The sequence below is a fragment of the Ailuropoda melanoleuca genome, chromosome 14, assembly GCF_002007445.2.
Source record: "Ailuropoda melanoleuca isolate Jingjing chromosome 14, ASM200744v2, whole genome shotgun sequence".
NCBI lineage: Eukaryota > Metazoa > Chordata > Mammalia > Carnivora > Ursidae > Ailuropoda > Ailuropoda melanoleuca.
Genome location: NC_048231.1, coordinates 34,107,911 through 34,129,777, shown reverse-complemented (window position 1 = coordinate 34,129,777; position 21,867 = coordinate 34,107,911). Strand labels below are relative to the sequence as shown.

Sequence of the window (21,867 nt, the reverse complement as noted above, 5' to 3'; positions counted from 1 at the left end):
GTGCTCACCTCCGCTGGGGCTGGAAAGGGCCCTGCTGGCACTTCAGACCATCCTGTTACACACTTTGGATACGATTTTTGGGTTCTTGCAAAGACCAGTTCCATGTCTCTGTCCAATAAACATTGTTCAGGGTTTGTCTTATCCTGTTAGCCTGAATCCTACATGCTCTTCCCTCTCCTCTTGGGGTGGCGTCGTTCACCATTCCCAGTGCCCTGCTCTGGCCTGAGACCTCGGGCTTCTGGTGTATAGACACAGGGCTGTGCACACCTGCAGACCCCTTACAGTCCCAGCCCTCCACCCTCTAATGTGGTCTTGCCAGGTCTCCTTCCACAGGTGTCCTTGCAAGGAACGTCTTATCTTGGGTTGTTTCCCCTCCCTCAAGTGGTGGGAGCCAGGATGCTGTCAGTCTCTCTAGAACCAGCACACCAGCTCCCAAGGATCTCACCGGTGAGGCAGAGGCCATGTTTTATCTCAAAGTATAAACTGCGTTTTCTACAGAGATCAAGAGCATGTTACTCTTGATCTCAGGGACATGAGTTTGAGCCCCATGTCAGATATAGAGATTACTTTAAAAAAAAAAAAAAGGTGGTCGCCTGGCTGGTTCAGTCAGAGGAGAGCACGTGATGCTTGATCTCAGGGTGGTGAGTTCAAGCCCTACATTGGGTGTGGAGCCCACTTACTTTAATAAATAAATAAATAAATAATTTTTTTAATTAAAAAATTTTTGAAGAATGAACTGGGTTTTCGGTGTACCTTCTTTTCCCTCTGGGACGTCTCTGGGATTCTAAATTCCATTTCCTCCTGGCCCAGCCCATACCAAAGCAGAAACCAAGACACAGATAACCGGCTGCCTGCTTGAAACGGACATCCAGTGTGTGCATACAAGCCCATGTCCCCCACCGCTGAACGCCAGACTGGAGTGGCCTGGGGCAAGGAGAGGAGGGGGAGAGATACCTTCAGAGGAAGGTGTGGAGACGCTAGAATTCCTGAAGATGAGTAGCTGGGGAGAGGACCACCTGTAGGGGACGAAGGGCCGGTGCCAGAAGACCAGAGGCAGGGAGGGCAGTTGAGAGCTGTGCCCCAAGGAATGCAGTGGGTGGTCCTCAGTGGGAGGGTCTGTGAAGGGCAACACCAGGAAGGAGCCATCTGTCACCCCGGATCGGCTTACGCCTCTGTCCTCCTTCCCTGCTTCCACCTGCCAGCCCAACCCTGGAGGATCAGAAGCAGCCACCAGCAAAGAAGAGAGGAGGCAGTAAGAGGGAAGAAGCCAAACGTGCTTGAGAGGGTGGCCAGGGGAGAAACTCCGTTGGCTCAGAGTCTGATGGGCACACATTGGACTCGTCTATGAATGATACCAGTAAAACCAGTTTGATGGAGGATCTCGACTGTCTACAGAAATCAAAATGAAGTGGTTTTCGCTTCCGAATGATTACACTCTTTTTCTGCCAAGTAGCAAGGTCCCCTGGAAAAGTCTAAGTTCAAAACACAGCTTGTAATTATTTGATTGGAATGGACTTCTTAGAGCATGAACAAACAACGAGACTACTTGCTTATTATCTAGGAGTTGTAGTGGAACCAGCCCGAAACTCTGTCCAAGGGTGGGGAAAGAATGAGTCCAGAGATTGTGTTTAAAGCAACCCCTCACTCTGATGAGTTTGCTTAACAAACTGGTTGGAGTTACCCAATGAGTAAGGACATTTTCCCATTTATTTGTATTTCTTCCTGCATGTATTATGACTCCATGTAACCCATCCATTTTTTTTCTATTAAGGATTTAATGATTGTCTTATTAGTTTGCCTGAGCATTTTATATATTGAGGATATTAAGCCTTTATCATATTAGTGGCAAATATCCTTTCCTGGTTTGTCCTTTGCCTTTTAGTTAATGATTTTTGATGCTTATCAAATATTTACGACTATACATTTGGTCTTTTATTATTATTAACTTAGGTAGCTCTTTCTGGTGATTTTTTTTTTTCTCTGGAGGACAGGGGGATGAGATTATGATCAAAATTTCTTTGTTATATTTTCTGTACTTTAAATAACAAACAAGTAGTCTTTTATAACAAGGACACAAAGCCTGTTAACAAGAGCAGCGCCGTGCCATGCACGCTACCTGCGTTTTGCTCCATGCTTTCCTTGATGCCATCCAAGAGCTCCTGCGCATCGTCCACATTTTCCTCCTCCTCCTCCTCCTCACCTTCTTCTTCCTCTTCCCCCTCATCCTGAGGTGTGACAATCGCCTCCTACATACCACAGGGATATTCAAATTGGATGACGTCCTGCACAGATCTGCTACTCGAAAATCATCTGGCGAGTGATCCTGGAAAAGGCTGGCGTCCAAACAGGGAATACGCTCACCCACGTGGAGTCATTGTGCAAATTGTCAGGATGGGTGTTATCTACAAAGATGGTTGAGAGCCTCGAGGTTTCTCTTACTCTATTTTAGGAGAAGAATCCATTTCCGTTTTAACACCGGAACTGCTTAAGAATCAACACTTTTCTGGGTGTCAGGTTGTATCTCACTTGAAGGAAACACATTTTGTAGAAATTAAGACTTCGAGTAATCGTTTAAGGAAATATACCATAGTGGCTGCCACTTCCAGTAAAATGATAAAAAGCAGTTAGCCGAGGGGAGGGTGGGATGAATAGGCAGAACACAGAGGATTTTAGGGCAGTAAAACGACTCTGTGTGATACCATAATGGTAAGTACATGTCATTATACATTTGTCCCAACCATAGGACGTGTAACACCAAAAGAAATCCTAAAGTAAACAAGGGCTTTGGGTGATAACGAAGCGTCAGTATAGACTCATCAGTTATAAACACTGTAACTGTTCTGCTGGGATGTTGAAAATGCAGGAGCTTAGGCGTGCAAAAGGTAGGGGGTGGATGGAAAATCTCTGCACCTACCTCTCAGTTTTGCTATGAACCTAAAATTGCTCTAATAGTCTCTCCTTTTTTTTAGAGAAAGGAAAGTGTGTGCATGCACTCGAGGGGAGGAGGGCCAGAAGGGGAGAGAGAGAAAGAGAGAAAATCTTAAGCGGGCTCCACACCCAGTGTGGAACCCAATGAGGGGCTTGATCTCATGACCCTGAGATCATGACCTGAGCCAACATCAAGAGTCGGGAGCTTAACCAACAGAGCCATGAAGGCACCCAATTCTCTCTCTCTTTTTTTTAAAGCAGTGAATAAATAATCTGATAATACTCAGAGAAACACACATCAAGAATAAAAAAACCTAAAAAAAATTGGGGTGCCTGCATGGTTCAGTCAGTTAAGCCTCCAACTCTTGATCTCAGCTCAGGTCTTGACCTCAGGGTGGTGAGTTCGAACCTCACATTGGACTCCACGTGGGACGTGGAGCCTACTTAAAAAAACCCTCTTAAAAAAACCCCAAAACTAAAAATGTTTCAGTCAACAGAGAGAATACAAGATATATTTTTTAGCAACAGCTGGAAACAGACTAAATTTCAAGGGCACTGTGTGAAAGATGCTTCACCTCACAGAGGAAAGTCCTGTGGGATACTCTGTTTTCCTAACCAGGGCCAACAACAAAATCCAATCAAAATAACAAATCTTTATGCAGGATGCCATGTAAAATTAGTGGCTTCCTTATCATAAGACTAAGAAAGGGGCGCCCGGGTGGCACAGCGATTAAGCGTCTGCCTTCGGCTCAGGGCGTGATCCCGGCCTTATGGGATCGAGCCCCACATCAGGCTCCTCCGCTAGGAGCCTGCTTCTTCCTCTCCCACTCCCCCTGCTTGTGTTCCCTCTCTCGCTGGCTGTCTCTCTCTCTGTCAAATAAATAAATAAAATCTTAAAAAAAAAAAGACTAAGAAAAGCATTTTCTAAGGTATAAAAATCCCCAGCGAGGTAGTTAGAAATGTTACCAGTTTCGCTATGGCTTCGGAAATGACATCCTTCAATTTGATGTGATGCAGTTTGTAGTGCTTGGACAAGNAGAAAAGCATTTTTTAAGATATAAAAATCCCCAGTGAGGTAGTTAGAAATGTCACCAGTTTCGCTATGGCTTCGGAAATGACATCCTTCAATTTGATGTGATGCAGTTTGTAGTGCTTGGACAAGGCTTCGGCAACACTGGATTTTCCCACAGCAGGAGGACCCAGAACGCAGATCTTGATCGGCTGCAAAAGGAGAACAAGGACCTCCAGTGAATTTCGAACAGTCTGTGGGTTGACAGAGTGTTTTTCACTTCAGGGGGGGCGCCTTTCCTGAACATCTCTGGTCCTGAGGGCTTACTCTCCTCTCTCACGCCTCCAGAGCCACTTCCTGCACGGCGGCCTCTGTGGTCGGTGCCACATCGTCCTCACAGTGCTGCTACCCAATCAGGGAGGGGCCGTTCCTGCTCATTCTCAGTGAGCATCTACTATGTGCACCGACTGGCCATGGGGGCCACAATGCTCAACGAGACGTGCTCAGGCCATACTAGAAGCACCAAAAGAAAAAAAAGTACTAAAAGTACTAAAACCAAAGTACTAAGAAGTACTAAAGAACAAAGTACTTGAGCATTACACACTACCGTGTCACTCTTTTTAAAATTTTTTATTTAAAATGCAATTTAATTAACATATTGTGTACCGAAGTACTAAAGGACTCAAGCATTACACTAAAGCACTAAAAGTATTAAAGAACAGAGTACTCAAGCATTACACACTGCCATATTACTCTTTCTAAAAAATTTTTTTACTTAAAATTCAATTTAATTAACACATAGTGTATTATTCATTTCAGAGGTAGAGGTCAGTGATTCATGAGCTGCATCCAACACCCAGTGCTCATTACATCCCGTGCCCTCCTAATGCCCGTCACCCAGTTACCCCAGCCCCCACCCACCTCCAGCAGCCCTCAGTTTTTTTCCTAGAGTTACGAGTCTCTTATGGTTTTTCTCCCCCTCTGATTCCGTCTTATGTTATTTTTCCTTCCCTTCCCCTACGTTCATCTGTTTTGTTTCTTAAATTCCACATATGAGTCATATTACTCTTACAAAAACAACAGAGACAGAGAATTTCTGGTCCAGTGTGCGGGGACTTAGATCATTGCCTCATGAACATTGTTTCTGGACTGACTGGGTCTTTAATCCTACTTTACTTTTTAGCACAGTTAATTTATTCTCGTTTTTAAAAATATACTCATTAAAAAAAAAAGCCCCACCATTTCTTCTGCTGAAACTTGATTGAATGTTATAGAATCTCTGTGACATTCATAACCAGGGAGTAAATGTTTATTTTCAACAGAATTCAAAATATCAGTAGCGGTCATTTCTTGCAAAGTGGTCCAAACAGTTGTGGAACTGAAGCCTCGTATTTTGTCAGGCAAGTTAATAACGACAATCGGGCTGGTGGAAAGAATTCCCATTGGCGGAGCGTCCATGTGCTTAAAGGTTATATAATTTCAGCCACCAAGTTGGCTGTGGTTATCATTACTACCATTTGACAGACAAGGAGACCAAGGAAGTGAAGGAAATAAACAGGGACATTGCAGGGGTGCTGAGTGACGATGCTGAACATGACTGTTCTCATCTGGCAAGGGACACTTTCAGGATGATGGTGATGACCAAGGTCGCGGGCAGGGGAAGGGTGTCCAAGAAAGCAGCTCAAGGTGAGTCTGGATGGGCAGGGCTGTGCCCCTGGGAGGACCTGGTGCATTCACCACGGCCTGAGGTCCAGCTGCCAAGTGAGCACGTTCACGAGCACCGTTCTGTCCACACACCGATGGCAGATCTGTCTCCTGGGGTGGGCGCACCTCAGCCAGTGAAAATCCAGAATGGCATTTTACCCGTTCAATAGTGAGAAGTATGACTGCCACGGAACTCAGAACTCCAAGCACACTTGTCTGTACATCTGCTCCCTCGGACAGACGGGCACGGAGGCTTGTTGGTGAGCGTCGTTGGAACATGAAGAGTTCAATGAATGGGCTATTCAGTGGCATCCTGTCACGGAGGCTTGACGCATCTGTCTGCAGCAGGGACCACCTTGCCTTGCTAAGGGGACTGGAATCATGGACGCCCTTGGCTTAAGACTCCATGTTTTGGGATGTCACTGGTATGGCACTGTCTACCCCACCCTGGGTAGTTTCCCTTGCTATGCTTCTACTCTGACCAGCCCCCAGGGATGGATAGACTGTTCCATTTTTAGAGATGCTCGGGGCGACAGTCGGTTAACTGTCTGCCTTGGATTCAGGTCATGATCCCAGGGTCCTGCTCAGTGGGGAGTCTGTGTCTCCCTCTCCCTCTGCCCACCCTCCACCTTGGTGCTTTCTGTCTCAAATAAATAAAATCTTTAAAAAATTATCTTTTAGAGCTGCTTATTCCCTCTATCATGTTCTGTCCAGTCTTGCTAATCGGGAACCATGTGATCTCTTTAAAGTGTCTTGCCCTTTGTCCTTGTACCCTAACTGCGTTGTTTTCCATTTGACCCACAGAGGACAACACTAATCTCACCAATTGAGTTGGGTCTTGTGTGTCTCAGGATAGGCTCCAAGTACTGCCACCATGGGTATCTCAGATGCTTAAAGGTATCACTGTTTCTTTTGCTGAGAGGCACATCTCCTACTTATTGTTAACTAGGCATGTTTTTCAGGAGAATGTGGTTCCCAGACACAATGGAGATACTGTTCTTGCTCGTATGGAGTCTCCCCTGCACAGTGGTAGCTATGGTAAGGATGGCACCTGTTCCTCATATGTCACCTGACAGTTTTCAACAGGTGTTCTCATGTATTACCCACTGTCCTCTTTGGGATGTTTCCCTGGGATAAATCAAGGACCTGGGCAAGGGCTACATACAGCTGATTTCAGGGAGGGAGGTATGGAGACACTGCAGTTAGGCTGTTCTAGCTAAGTCTGCATCCCAACTAGTTTGAGTCTCTGACTCACTGTGTGACCTTGAAATTGCTTAACCTCTCTGAGCCTCAGTTTCATCATCTACAATGTGGAGATAAGCATGTCTACTTTGAAGAGTTTGATGATTAAGATGACTAGAGAAGCCCCTGGGCAACAGGAAGAGATCAAAGTAACAATCAGACTTCTCCTTTCCACCTCCCCCCAACCCTCTCTTGTAGGTAACCCAGGGCTGAAACAGGCCAGCCAGGATGCATCTGTTATTTTTCTGTATGTATTTTTTTAAAGATTTTATTTATTTATTTGACAGAGAGAAACAGCCGGCGAGAGAGGGAACAGAAGCAGGGGGAGTGGGAGAGGAAGAAGCAGTCTCCCAGTGGAGGAGCGCGATGCGGGGCTCCATCCCAGGACCCCGGGATCACGCCCTGAGCCAAAGGCAGACGCCTAATGACTGAGCCACCCAGGCGCCCCTATTTTTCCGTATGTAGACAGCACTGTGGTTGTCAGTCTTGAGCTTATTATCATGTTCAATTTGTGTCAAGCATAATAGTCATTATTTGTGTTACCTTTAAAATGTTTAATATTTGGGGACGCCCGGGTGGCACAGCGGTTAAGCGTCTGCCTTCGGCTCAGGGCGTGATCCCGGCGTTTGTGGGATCGAGCCCCACATCAGGCTCCTCCGCCGGGAGCCTGCTTCTTCCTCTCCCACTCCCCCTGCTTGTGTTCCCTCTCTCACTGGCTGTCTCTCTCTCTGTCAAATAAATAAATAAAATCTTTAAAAAAAAAGTTTAATATTTGATTGACATTAATTAACTAATTAATATAATATACACATAGATTGTTAGACGTGGACAAGTGGATCAAATTTCTAAAAGAACTTGGTTTTAGAAATTGGGACATTTGAAAAAGAAAATACTTTCATTGGTGTAATTATACTAAACGTTTCATTTACTTTGCTTAAATCAGAATTTAAAACAGGAAATTGTTCTATTTACCAATAATCCTCTGCTTTGCTTGTACTCTTTGAGGGTATTGTTGATATTTTCCACAAATCCTGTTTGGGCAACCCATCGAATATTAAAATTCTCCTTCACAAAAAGTACTTCCATTCTCAAATTGACCAGTAAATGGTCAAGGCACTCTTGCTAAGAGATAAAGGAATATTAGAGATTGATGTGACTTTTCTTTCGCATTGACGGTTATAACAGACCAAAATCACTGTGATTAAAGAAAAAAAATATTCAGTTGCAAAACACGAAGTCATCAATGGCAACACTTGGTGTTGACAGGGCACCCCCTGTGGTCTTCCGTGACACTTCTAAACTCTTCCCACCTCTGCGGTCGGGACAGGCACATCCTGGCTCTTAGACAAGCAGCTCAAAGAGTAGGAGGATGCCGGAAATCCCAGTGTAAGGTTTCTTTTTTTGCAAATTGTAACTGTATCTATTCTTTGAATAGTGCAATCCTAGAGCTCAAAATCCAAAAGAAAAAGAATAGAGGAAAGCATTCTCTTTGACCCCCATCACCACCCACCCGGCTCTGCTCCCCAGAGGCAACCAGGGATACCAGCCCTTCCAGAAACATTCTCAAATGTAGGGTTTTGATGCAATTTATTCCTAAAAAGTAATAATAATTTAAAAAATTAAAAAATTATGTCCTAAAGCAAGCTCAAAGGGCACACTGCTGACTAGAGCTGTGTGGGTTTCTGTTGTAATGGAATCAGAACCCCAGGTTCCTGTGTGAATTACACAAAGAGGCCAAAGAGAAGGACATCCAGTGTCTGTTAATATTAAACAGTTTTCAAATACGGTTTCTGACCAGGACCTCTGATGGTTTTTGAGAAAAGAAAACCGAAGCTTTCAGAAGACAAGGGGAAATTGCTTAGGGTAAAATCTTTAGCTGTGCAGGAGCAAACGGGAACCCGGAAGCCAGGTACTCGGACTCCAAACCCCTCAAGAGTCAACACATTTAGGAAAAGAACCTCTTAACCACTCACCGTTAAGTCCTTGGTTAGGAAGGCATTTTCTTTGGGTATTTTCTGGATTTTCCCAGGGCCAATATTTTTACTGATGCACTATTAGAGAAAAATAGAAATACTATTTGGTTTGCCTGTAAGATTTTAATACAAAATTTCTTAAATGAATGTCAATATAAGTAAATAATTTTCTTTCCTCTTTGTGGGGGGGACAGAGTGGGAGTGCCCTGAAGGTATGCATTGATTCTTTTGTTTTGCAAATATTCACCCCTGCAAGCCAGGGACTGGTGACAGAGATGAGTAAGGCTGGATCCCTGCCTTCCAGGGGCTCTCAGTCTGAAGGGCAGGCAGCCGAGGACACAGATGATTATGAACATATGCAGCTTGCCCAGGGGACTCTGGGAAAAGAGGCAACTGGCCCGTGGGGGAGGTGGGGAGGAGGCAGAGAGGTTTTCCGAGGATGAAATCTAAACTGAATGTTAAAGACGAGTTGGGGGGGGGCGCCTAGGTGGCGCAGTCGTTAAGCGTCTGCCTTGGACTCAGGGTGTGATCCCAGCGTTCTGGAATCGAGCCCCACATCAGGCTCCTCTGCTGGGAGCCTGCTTCTTCCTCTCCCACTCCCCTGCTTGTGTTCCCTCTTTCGCTGGCTGTCTCTCCCTGTCAAATAAATAAATAAAATCTTAAAAAAAAAAAAAAAAGACGAGTAGGGGGAGGTCAGGGGAAGCCCACACTCCCTGCGCTAGCTGGGCTACAAGGTGACAGGTGGCCTGGACTGGAGAGACAGCCCCCACGACTTAGAGCCCCTGGAAGCCGCCAGTAGGTTTGGGGAACCTGACCATATCAGCACTTTGGGGCAAGTGTCCAGGACACATTTTCGTAACCCCCTGTGGGATTCCTGTGTGTCTTGGCCGCAGGTGGCCTCTCCTACTCCCTTCCGTGCACAGACGAGAGGAAGGCCATCTTGATTGTAAATTTCCCAACACATGCACTGCAGACGCCGATTGTGACTGTGGTTTTAAGGATATTCCATTTGGGGAGTCCCCAGTCTTTTTAGCACACCTGATTCCATCGCTATACTATAGGGGTAAAACAGTTCAAGAAATGCAATCAAATATGGGATGGAACGGTTGTACCTTGACCAAGTCTTCCAGGGTATGAACAGACTCGTCCACAGCAACCAGGTAATGAAGCTTCGGCACATGGTCTATGATGTTTTGTATCACTCTGCAGCCCACCGGGAAGCACCATCACCAAGGGGAAAAAGCAAAAGAGATGGAGTCAAGTAGAGGCTCACCAACCACCGCCCCCTGGGGGGGCCAGGCAGTATCTCACTTCATCTCCAACACGGTCAGGGGTGGGACGATGATCTCTACAGATGGGGAAGCTGGGAAGGTCAAGTGAGGTGTGTCAGGCTGAAGAGCCACCGGGGAAAGTAGAAAGGCCAGGATTTCAAGGCCAATCCGTCCAGTTCCAGCTTCACCAGTGTGCTGCAAAGTGCACCTGACCCCCGGCAGGACTTCGGGTTCATGAAGTCTGCTCACCTGGCGGCTCCTGTGAGTTTCTCAACAGTGCTTTGGGGAGGGGTGTCCACAGACCAGGCGAGATCTGGAGAAGCCTGCCTCTCTTAGGGGAGCCACGTGGCAGGAAGAGGCAGTGAGGGGACTACGATTTCCTACCCCGGTATGAATCATGACTTCCAACGTTTTGGAGAGCCTACCTCTGGGTGAAGAGTGTGCTATGGGCTTTCCTGGCACTTTTAGATGGTGGACACTATTCCACCAGACACAAAACAGAGACAATAACCAGACCTTGTGCATAGGGTTGCTGTCAAGAACGAATACAGTGACACATGTAAGGGTCTTAGCGCTTGGTAGTGCTCACTAAGTGCTCACTTAAACACAGACACATTAGTCAATTACTTCCAGGGAAGTCCTAGCGCTAGGAGAACACTTACCCTGCTAGATCCAGAACATGAATTGCTGGAATTACATTTGTTCCATCTCCAAACACAGGTAACGCAGGGACCTCACCCAACCAAGCGCTCTGAAAGGAAAGCAAAAGCTATTTTCCCCTGGTTGTATGTAACTATCAGAGCTCACGCACAGCCAGAGTCAGGGGCATCCAAAAGACCTAGCTGTCTGACGATGTCATCACCTAAAGGGGATGTTTTGAAAATGAGTTCTGATGAGATTTAGTTGCTGATCAAATCCTATTAAGAGAAACTGTAACCTCAGGCTGAAATACTTTTCTGGAAATCTACAGTCTCGTGGGCTATCTTCAGTCGTCATCTGCACGGTGTCTACACAGAAAGGAAATGCTTTCACATACATGACACCTCCATTCTCACAAAAAAATGAGAATGAAAGTCTAAAATTACCCCCATAGCCCAGGGGTAATTGTTATCAATTCAAAGATGAAATGCTTAGTAGATAAAACATCTGATGAGTCACCAGTCTGGATTTGAACCCTGATCTTCAGAGTCCAAACCCTTGTCTTTTCCCTGAGTTTGGAAGTATTGCAATAAAGAAATAGACAGTCTGGATACTGTTTAGCTGCCAGGTACTAGATTATTTTATATTGCTTTTAAAGAGTGAAAGAGGTGACCGCTGGATCTTGTAAGATATTTCGGACTTTGGGAAACCATTGAATGGTTTTAAGCAGTGAAGTAACATCATTAGATTTGCTTTTGTTGCCTCGTGAAGGAATGATGGGAAGTAAGAGTCTAAATTGGGAGGTGGAGGCCAGGACAGTCATGTGGACAAGAGACGTCTACCCTACCTAGCCTGTGCTTGGGGGGCTGGGGGAGTGGGGTTGGAGAGGAGATCCTGAGGAGGTTGGCTTTATGGTACTGGGAAATTTTGTGACAGATGAGAACGAGGGAGGAGCTGGATTCTGGTTGGTGCAGCTGGGTGGAAGAAGGTCTCATTTTCTGAGATGGGGTCCTCGAGGAACAGCAGGTTTGCGAAACATTCAAAGTGAGGTGCCAAATAGGCAGCCAGATTCACAGAGCTAGGACTCAGGAGCGAGCCCTGCTGAAAAAACTGACATTTGAGAGTCATTGGCACCAGTCATGGAAATGGACAGATCAACCCAGGAAGAAGATAGATAGGGAAGACAAGATGGGGGTGCCAGGGTCGCAAAGTCAGTTAAGCATCTGACTCTTGGTTTCAACTTGTCATCTCAGGGTCATGAGATCGACCCCTTTGTTGGGCTCTGCACTCAGTGTGGGGTCTGCTTGAGATTCTCTCTCCCCCTCTCCCTCTGCCAGAACCCGAAAAAGCCAACATTCGGTGGTCAGGTGGTGAAGAGCAGCTGAGAACAGACAAGGACAAAAGGACCTGTCTGCCCATCATTCTCCTGTCCATCGGCTACACGCATCTGTTTGTTGTTCCTTAATACAACCCACACATTTCTGCCTCAGGGCTTCGCACTTACAGTTCCTACTGCCTTTCCCCCAGAAAGCTAAGTATCCAGCTCCCTTGTCACTTTCTGCTCAATGTCATATCATGGGAAAGGCCTTCCCAGACCACCATATTCAAGATAGAACCTCCCAATTCTACCGCTGGCTCTCTATCTTCCTCTGTTTTGTTGCTTTCCATCTTATTTTTCAACACCTGAAATCCTCTATGTGAACTCTTGCTCTCCTCCTCCAGCCCACTGGAATGCAAGTTCCACAAATACAGGGACTTTATTGTTACAGTATCAGATTCCCCAAATCTACAATGGCTTCCGGCACATGGTAGGCATCAATGTCTGTCTCATGAATGAAGGGAGATGCCTCTTTTTCCTTATTGTTCTGAGATTGGTAAATACACGTTGCCAATCATAGGAAAGAAAAATAGAGAAAGAAAAAAAATCTTCTAATTGCATAACCTTACTGTAAAACGCTTTTTAAAAAACCCTCATAGACACTGAAAAGTCATACCTTAAAAAAATAATGTAAGATGCCACCTTCCACTCCGTACTGAAGTCCAGCAGCAACCACGTAAGTTGCGAATTTTTTGGCCTATTAGATAAAGGAGAGGAAAAAAGCTAAATGTAATATTATTAATCATACCAAACCAGATTATTTTAGTGGTTAAAATGAGTCCTGTATGAATGGATCTGACCACTACTGAAATTTATTTGGGACTTTTAATGAAATGAAAGCCAGAGATAATTATCTGTGAAGACTTAATACCTGCATGCATTATGCTGGCACCTACAGAAAAGGGGAGATATAAAAATGCATCCTTCCATGATGATCTTTACTTACCCAATAGGAGAGGTGGACATACACAGGGAGTTTTTAGTAATGGGCCGCAATATAAGGTGTGATATTGTGATTCATAATAAGAAATACATATTTGGTCTTCATCTCCATATCTGGCACTGAGTTCCTAGAACTATGGGAATTTCCAAGCAAACAGAGAGATAGGTGTCTTTTGTTACGTTAATCAGGTGACTTCAGGACCCAACCTGAAGATGTGGGTTGACTGCCAGCTTCCAGCTTCCCTGCCATCTCCAGGGAGGGGTGGGGGGTGGAGATCAACGGCCTGTGATTTACTCAAACATGATGAAGACTCCATAAAAACCCAAAATGAGGGGCGCCTGGGTAGCGCAGTTGTTAAGCGTCTGCCTTCGGCTCAGGGCGTGATCCCGGTGTTCTGGGATTGAGTCCCACATCGGGCTCCTCCATTGGAGCTGTGTTCCCTCCCCCTGCTGTGTTCCCTCTCTCGCTGGCTGTCTCTCTGTCACATAAATAAATAAATCTTTAAAAAAAAAAAACAAAACTCAAAAGGAGAAGGTTTGGAGAGCTTCTGGGTTGGTGAACATGTGGAGATTTGGGGAGAGCGGAGAAGCTCCATGCCTTTCCCTGAACCTTGCCCTATGCTTCTCTTCCATCTGGCTACTCCTGAGTTATATTCTTTTATAACAAACTGGTAATCTAGTAAGTAAAATGTTTTTCTGATTTCTGTGAGCCACTATTAGCAAACTAATCAAACCCGAGGCTTCGGGAGGTAGGAGGGGTCATTGGAATCTCCAACCTGTAAGGGTTGGTCAGAAGCACAGGTGACAGACTGGGCTTGCAACTGATGAGGAATAGAAGGAGAAAAATGTCCACATTTAGCCCAGGAGGCTGACCTAGCCTGCATAGTTTTGGTAAGGATCAAATATGTACCGGTTGCTACATTCCTTTTTCTTTAAGTAGGCTCCACGCCCAGCATGGAGCCCAACACAGGTCTTGAACTTAAAACCGTGAGATCAAGACCTGAGAGCTTAACCAACGGAGCCACTCAGATGCCCCTTGGTTGCTACATCCTTAAAGGGTCTCATAACTGCCCGTATATTTCACTGATGGTTAATATGAAACTAAATGATAAGCACCAGAGAAATCTTGCAAAAGTAGTTTTACAAGCACAAATTCAAAGGAACTTTTATGATCTCATACCCCCTGCACGTTCCCTCCCCCTTGAACACTAAGCATATAGCCACCAGCTTCATACAGCAAAAGTGCAGCCCTTTCTGCCCACAGGTCCTGTCCCTGTGCTATTTAAATAAACTTACTCAGTTGTACCATACAATGTCTTAAGAATTCTTTCTTGCCTGTAGCGCTCAACGACCCCACAACACAACTGGGGAGGGAAGCAGGGGACAGACTCATAGGACTGAGCCCTAAGCCTGCGAGATCTGATGCTACTTTCTAGGAAGATAGTATCAGAATTGAGTTGAAATGTAGGACAGCCGGCAGGTGCCCAAGAATTACCTGGTGTTGTGGGAAACCCCTCCCAGAGTGCACAAGCATACATGTTGGAATTGAGAACCTTTATCAGGTAAATGAGTTTCTCTTCTGCTCCCGGTAATCCGTGGTAGATTAAAAAAATCTAAAACATCCTAGTGCAAATACCTAGAAATGTCAGATAAAATGCCACTAATATCCTTCTAGGATGACAGAATTCTCAAGGACATAAGAGCTATCTTTAGGCACCAAAAACAGAAGTGAAAACAAGAGTGGTGAAGAGTGGACAGTGTGGGTGCCCTGGGAAGCTGAGCATCTCATAGTCTAGGAGTGTGGGTTTTAAAATCCATGCAGAAAGAGGAGAAAAAGCACTCGACCTGGTGAGGTTAGGAGTTGGGCTGCAATATGAAGGGTTCATCCACAGCAAAAGGGTGAATTAGAAAAAGTCCACCCTGTGGCAGAAGAAGGTGACAAGGAATGGTATCAAACCTAGCCAAGGCTCCCTTGAGAATTTTAACCTTGGCCTTGTACTTCTCAATGGTTTGTCTTTCACATTTAAATTATCTGCTTAATCTAGGGATTCCAGAACCAAATATTAACATAAAAAGCATTTTAGGCAGTGAGACTCTTGGGGCAGTTCAGAGAGGCAAATACAAAGCTCCCTCTACCCCGACCCAGGGACCTCCCCTGTCCTTTAAAACCCCAGTAAAGGGACAACAGCTGGGGCAAGGGTGGTGACCTCATTGTAGCAGATGAGTGCTGGTTTGAGGGCACAACATTGACTGTCAAGCCAATTACAAACTGTAAGACATATTCCCATTGTGAATTCCCATTTCACACTGACCAACACGAGTCTTGAAGGCATCTGATCCCTGAATATATTTGAGACTTTTATAGCAGCACTTTTGGAAGATACACTTTGCACTAGCCCACTTTTCCCTAAGAATTCATTTATATGAGGTTTTTAGGGGTGATGAGTTATAACGAAATGGATATTGACAATTTAAGAGATGCTATTTTTAAAAAACCATGTTGAATTACAGGATTATTTTTACAGCTGGACTTCCAGAAATCACAAGAAAATACGATTATAATAGAAACTTTATACTAAAAGACCTTCCTAAAGATGAGCTCACAAGCCAAAATTATAAAACTGACGAGGGAACAATCCACCACGAATGAAATCAGCCTTGCATTGCCTTCAGAAAATAAATTAGTAGAGATTATGAAATAAATATGGTTATAATGATGAAAAAAAATCAAGAAATGAGAAACAAAGGAAAAGAACAAGATGATCAGGAGAGTGATGATAATGATAAAGAATAGGGAGGGGGATGCCTGGGTGGCTCAGTTGGTTAAGTGTCTGCCTTCGGCTCAGGTCATGATTTCAGGGTCCTGGGATCTAGTCCCACATCGGGCTCCTTGCTCAGCGGGGAGCCTGCTTCTCCCTCTGCCTGCCGCTCTCCCTGCTTGTGCTCTCTCTCTCTCTCTGACAAATAAATAGATAAAATCTTAAAAAAAAAAAAAAAAAGAATAGGCTGGTGGCAGAGCAAGGAACAGAGAACAGGAGAGAAGGGAGTCAACTAAGGTGGAGAAAAGAGGAGATCTGATCACGTCTTAGCCTCCCTCCCTCCTGCATTCATCTGAGCCTGAGTCAGGCTGAGCTGGCAGGAGAGAAGTTGAAAATTAAATGACAGACTCATGACTTTAGTATTAAACCTGTCTGAGCCTTTGTAAGAACTAGAAAAGACTCCATTAATACTTGAGAACAGTCTGGAAAGCTGTGGACCTGGCCAGAGATATTGTTCTGCTCCCAATTGTTAAGAGAAAAATGATTTTATAGTTTCATTCCGACAATGTCTAACACTGTGAAGGTGTTACAGGACTGTGCCTTGAAATGAAAAAAGGCAAAAATCTAACATAATTTCAAGGAAATATGGATACATTTACTCCATAGTGGGAGATTTTTTAGTATACCTCTCTTAGTAATTGATAGATTCAGGAGACCCCAGACTAGTAAGATACGCAAAACACCATTAAGAAACTTGACCTAAGTAGACATATATGGAAACTGCACACAGGTTTGAAAAACACAGGTTTTTCAAGTCTGCATGGAATTTAAAATAAAAACAACACTGGCCGTGTACTATGTAGCAAAGCATCTCACCACCCAGACCACATTCTCTACCAAAAAGCAATTCAGTGAAAAATGAACCAAAAAATGACACGGAGAAGGAGTTAAGATGGCAGAGCAGTAGGGGACCCTATGCTTGCCCTGTCCCTCGAACACAGCTAGATAAATATCATATCATTCCAAACACCCAAGAACTCAATCTGAATGCCGAGAGAACAAGCTGCAGAACTAGACAGACAAAAGAAGCCACATTGTGGAAGGTAGGAGGTGCAGAGACATGATTCCAGGGAGGAAAGAATCACGGGTGCTGTAGAAAGGAGGGAGCCTTGATCTCGGAGAGTGGAGAGAGAGACACACAGAGAGAAAGCAGGATGCAGGGGATTGCACAAGAGAAACACTTCCCTAAAACCACTGACTGGGAAAACGAGAATGGCTGATTCTTGCAAGTTTTTACAAGCATTGGAGCCCAAAGTCTGAAGATTTAGAAGTTGGCGCCACTGCTGGGTGGAGCCTGGTGGGCATAGCAGTGCCCCTGCGTGGAAGGAGGGTATGGGCACTGTGGTCTGAGGATCCCCTGGGTCATGCTGGGAGACAGTGTGCTCCTTCTTGGAGTGCATTTGGGAATGATAGTCGTGGCACAGCCTCTCCAGGGACAAAAAAGCTGGAAGGCACCAACGTGCTGCCTGGTCCATTAGCAGAGGAACAGAGACACCTGCTGAGGGCAGTATACCTTGGTGCTGGCTTTTTGCTGCACTTTACTATAAACCCCAAACTGCTGCATGGTTGTGTGACCGCTTTTCTGTGCACTGGCCACAGTGCAGGGAGACCCTCCCCTGGAGGATCAGCACAGGTCCATGTGCACCTGGTGCCCAAGATTCGGAGTTTTGAAACCCAGCTGTGTACCTGAGATAAAACACAGGAGTACTGTGCTGCCTAGCAGGCAGACAGCTTGGACGCAGACAGGGTGAAGGTAGGGATCTGATAGAAGCCAGGGACACAAGGGGGGAGATGATTTGTTCTTTTGTGGGGGCTTCCTGAACAGCAGTGGGTGTGAACTCCCCTACTGGGGGTGACAGAGGGGGGTGGTGCCATTACTCTCCCCCCATCAGCATGGACAGACCTCATTGAGAAACCCGGTGCCCCCCAGTGGAGGCTGGAGCTGATTAAGCCAAGCCCCACCCCCTGCATCCTGCAGGTGCATCTTTACTTGGGCAAGTCAGTCTGAGAACCAGTGCAGCAGGCCCCTCTCTGAGAGGACCAGCACAAAGCCGTCACTCACACCAAGTCTACTGATCATAGAGTGTTGCAAAGATTCAGCTCTATGAGAAATAGGATCTAGTGTCTTAACAAGCAAACCAAAACACACCTAGTTAAAACTTACCACACTGTGGACAAGGTCCAAACAATCCCCACTGCAGGAGAAACTCTGCAGAGGACTGATCTGAGGAAAGGAGCAGCAAACAGTGCAGAGCCTGAAACACTTGCTGAAGCACCAGGCCCTGGAGAGTATAGGATCTCTTCTTAATATAGCCATTACTCTCAGGAGCAGGAAATATAACAAGCTTTCCTAACACACACACACACACACACACACACACACACACACACACACACACTGACCTAGACAAAATGACAAGACAGAGGAATTCACTCCAAAAGAAAGGACATGAAGGGGTCATGGCCAGAGATCTAATCAAAACAGATGTAAGTAATATGCCTGAGCCAGAATTTAAAATAACAATTATAAGGATACTAGCTGGGCCAGTAGACACCACAGAGGGGCCAAAATAAAAAATATTGTAACCAACACGCAAAGCCAACTGGATGCAATGACAACAAGGATGGGAAAAGAAGAGGAACAAACAAGTGATATAGAAGATAAAATTTGTGGAAAATAATGAAGCTGAAAAGAAGAGGGAAAGAAATGTATTGGATCATGAATGTAGACTTAGAAAACTCCGAAACTCCATAAAGTGTAATAACATTTGTATCATAGGAATCCCAGAAAATGAAGAGAAAAAGGAGCAGAAGGTTTGTTCGAGCAAATTATAGCTGGAAACTTCCCTAGTATGGGGAAGGACACAGACATCCAAATCCAGAAGGCACAGAGAACTCCCACCGAATTCAATAAAAGCTGGCCAACACCAAGACATATCATAGTAAAGTCTGCAAAATATAGTTAAAGAAAGACTTGTGGGGCACATGGGTGGCTCAGTCAGTTAGGCATCTGCCTTCAGCTCAGGTCCTAAGATCAAGCCCTGCACTGGGCCCCTTGCTCAGTGGGGAGTGTGCTTCTCCCTCTCCTTCTGTGTTCTCTCTCTCTCTCTCTTAAATCAATCAAGCCGTTAATCAATCTTTAAAAAGGAAAGAATCCTGAAAGCAGCAAGGGAAAAGAAATCCCTAACCCACAAGGGAAGACAAATCAGGTTAGCAGTAGATCTCTCCACTGAAACCCGGTAGTCCGGAAGAGAGTGGTAGGGTATATGCAACATGCTGAAGGAGAAAAATATGCAGCCAATAATACTTTATCCAGCAAGGCTGTCATTCAGAATAGAAGGAAAGATAAAGAGTTTCCCAGACAAAGAAGAACTAAAGGAGTTCGTGACCACTAAACCAGCCCTGCAAGAAATATTAAAGGGAACCCTTTTGAGTGGGAACGAAAGACCAAAAGCAACAAAGAAAACAGAGAAAAATCTCCAGAAACAGTGACTTTACAGGTATTACAATGGCAGTCAATGCTTACCTATCAATAATTACTCTGAATATAAACGGACTAAATGCTCTAATCAAAAGACACAGGGTATCAGAATGGATAAAAAACCAAGACCCATCTACATGCTGCTTATAAGAGACTCATTTTGGACCTCAACACACATCCAGATTGAAAGTGTGGGGGTGGAGAAACATCTATCATGCTAATGGACATCAAAAGAAAGATTGAGTAGCCATACTTATATCAGACAAACTAGCTTTAAAAACAAATTTTTAAAAAATATTTTTATTTATTTATTTGACAGAGAGAGAGACATNGGAGCAGCTAAATATATAAATTAATTAATACCAAACATAAAGAAACTCATTGATAAAAATACCATAACGGTAGGGGACTTTAACACCCCATTACAACAAGGGACAGATCATGTAAGCAGAAGATCAACAAGGAAGCAATGGCTTTGAATAATACACTGGACCAGATGGACTTAACAGATATATTCAGAGCATTTCATCCTAAAGCAGCAGAATACACATTTTTTTTTTTGAGTGCACATGGAACATTCTCCAGAATAGATCACATACTGGGTCACAAATCAGCCCTCAATAAGTACAAAAAGATTGAGATCATGCCATGCATATTTTCAAACCACAATGCTATGAAATCTGAAGTCAACCACAAGGAAAAATTTGGAAAGACCACAAATACACGGAGGTTAAAGAACATCCTACTAAAGAATGAATGGGTTAACCAGGAAATCCAAAGAAATAAATAAATAAATGAATAAATACACGGAAGCAAATGAAAATGAAAACACAACAGTCCAAAATCTTTGGGATGTAGCAAAGGCAGTCCTAAAAGGGAAGTATATAGCAATATAGGCTTACCTCAAAAAGCAAGAAAAGTCTCAAATACACAACGTAACCTTACACCTAAAGGAGCTAGGAAAGGAACTGCAAATAAAGCCTAAAGCCAGCATAAGAAGGGAAATAATAAAAATTAGAGCAGAAATAAATGATATAGAAACAAACCCAGTAGAACAAATCAATGAAACTAAGAGATGGTTCTTTGAAAGAATTAATAAAATTGATAACCCCCTAGCCAGACTTATCAAATAGAACAGAGAAAGGACCCAAGAAAATAAAATCATGAATGAAAGAGGAGAGATCACAACCAACATCACAGATATACAAACAGCTATAAGAGAATATTATGAAAAGTTATATGCCAGCAAACTGGGCAATCTGGAAGAAATGGATAAATTCCTAGAAATATACAAACTACCAAAACTGAAACAGGAAGAAACAGAAAATTTGAACAGACCCATAACCAGCAAAGAAATTGAATCAGTACTCAAAAATCTCCCAAAAACCAAAAGTCTGAGGCCAGAGGCTTCCCATGGGAATTTTACCAAACATTTAAAGAAGAGAAAATACTAATCTTCCCAAGCTATTACAAAAAATAGAAATGGAAGGAAAACTTCCAAACTCATTCTACAAGGCCAGCATTACCTTGATTCCAAGCCACACAATTCGGGGCTTGAACTCATAACCCTGAGATCAAGACCTGAGCTGAGATCAAGAGTTTGACCAACTGAGCCACCCAGATGCCCCCCAAATAATATATTTTTAAAATAAAGTTTTGATTGTACTATTTACAGCATGAGACAAATTTAATGTTTTTATAAGAAAACAGATATTAAAACAGATTTTAAAATGATAAGATTTCTCCACTTTAGACTATCAGCCACATGAGTTATTTGTGTGTGTGTGATCATGTGTTCTCATCTAGATAATTGAACATAATTGATCAAGAAGTCATTGATTCTCTATCTGGGGCAATGCTGAATGCTTAATAAAATAATATACTCACCAGATTTGGAACTGGAAGAAATTTAGACCTGTGTAGTCTAGTGCCTTTATTCATTTATTTTAACTCCCAAACTTTAATGACTTAGCGAAGGTCATCAATTAATGGGTAGAAAAGGGGCTAGAATTCCGAATCCCACAGTTATTTGCTTCAAATATTTTACACTTGCAGTGTTTGTATTGCCAAAGTAAAAAAAAAAAAAAGTTTTTGTTTTAATAGGACAGAAGGTGGGGACTAAGTTCCCATAGTAATATCCTCTGAGACCACAAGGTGTCACCTTAGAGCCATGATTACATACACCTACAGTGGGTTCTCTGCTCATGGGAAAAACGTAGTGGATGGAACCTTCAGAGGTTTGGGGGTTCTATATAAGTTCTACATAAGCTAAACGAGGATAATGATAATAGCCCTTGATTCACAGAATTTTGAGGGTTACTGAGATACACGAGGATTACGTGAACTACCGTAAGTAAAACACTTAGCATAGCGCCTGGCATATAGTGAGCAAACCTTCAATAATCCTTAGGTGTAGAAAACTCATTCATCACCAGGGCATTCCTACCATTATTTTGACAAAAGAAAGGAAATACGATGGTT

At 44.0% G+C, this 21,867-nt stretch overlaps 1 protein-coding gene across 3 annotated transcripts in view; it reads right to left on the bottom strand.

The window, feature by feature from the left end:
• Positions 1-21,867, bottom strand: part of AK7 (adenylate kinase 7) — a 64,211-nt gene that overhangs the window by 15,621 nt on the left and 26,723 nt on the right. For all 3 annotated transcript variants that reach the window (XM_034642234.1, XM_034642235.1, XM_034642236.1), the window contains exons 6-12: positions 12,761-12,841; positions 10,790-10,878; positions 9,969-10,059; positions 8,857-8,934; positions 7,856-8,005; positions 4,021-4,149; positions 2,117-2,246 (exon numbers count right to left, since the gene is read on the bottom strand). In XM_034642234.1, coding sequence (XP_034498125.1) covers positions 2,117-2,246; positions 4,021-4,149; positions 7,856-8,005; positions 8,857-8,934; positions 9,969-10,059; positions 10,790-10,878; positions 12,761-12,841 — 748 coding nt within the window. The remainder of the gene's footprint in view (positions 1-2,116; positions 2,247-4,020; positions 4,150-7,855; positions 8,006-8,856; positions 8,935-9,968; positions 10,060-10,789; positions 10,879-12,760; positions 12,842-21,867) is intronic.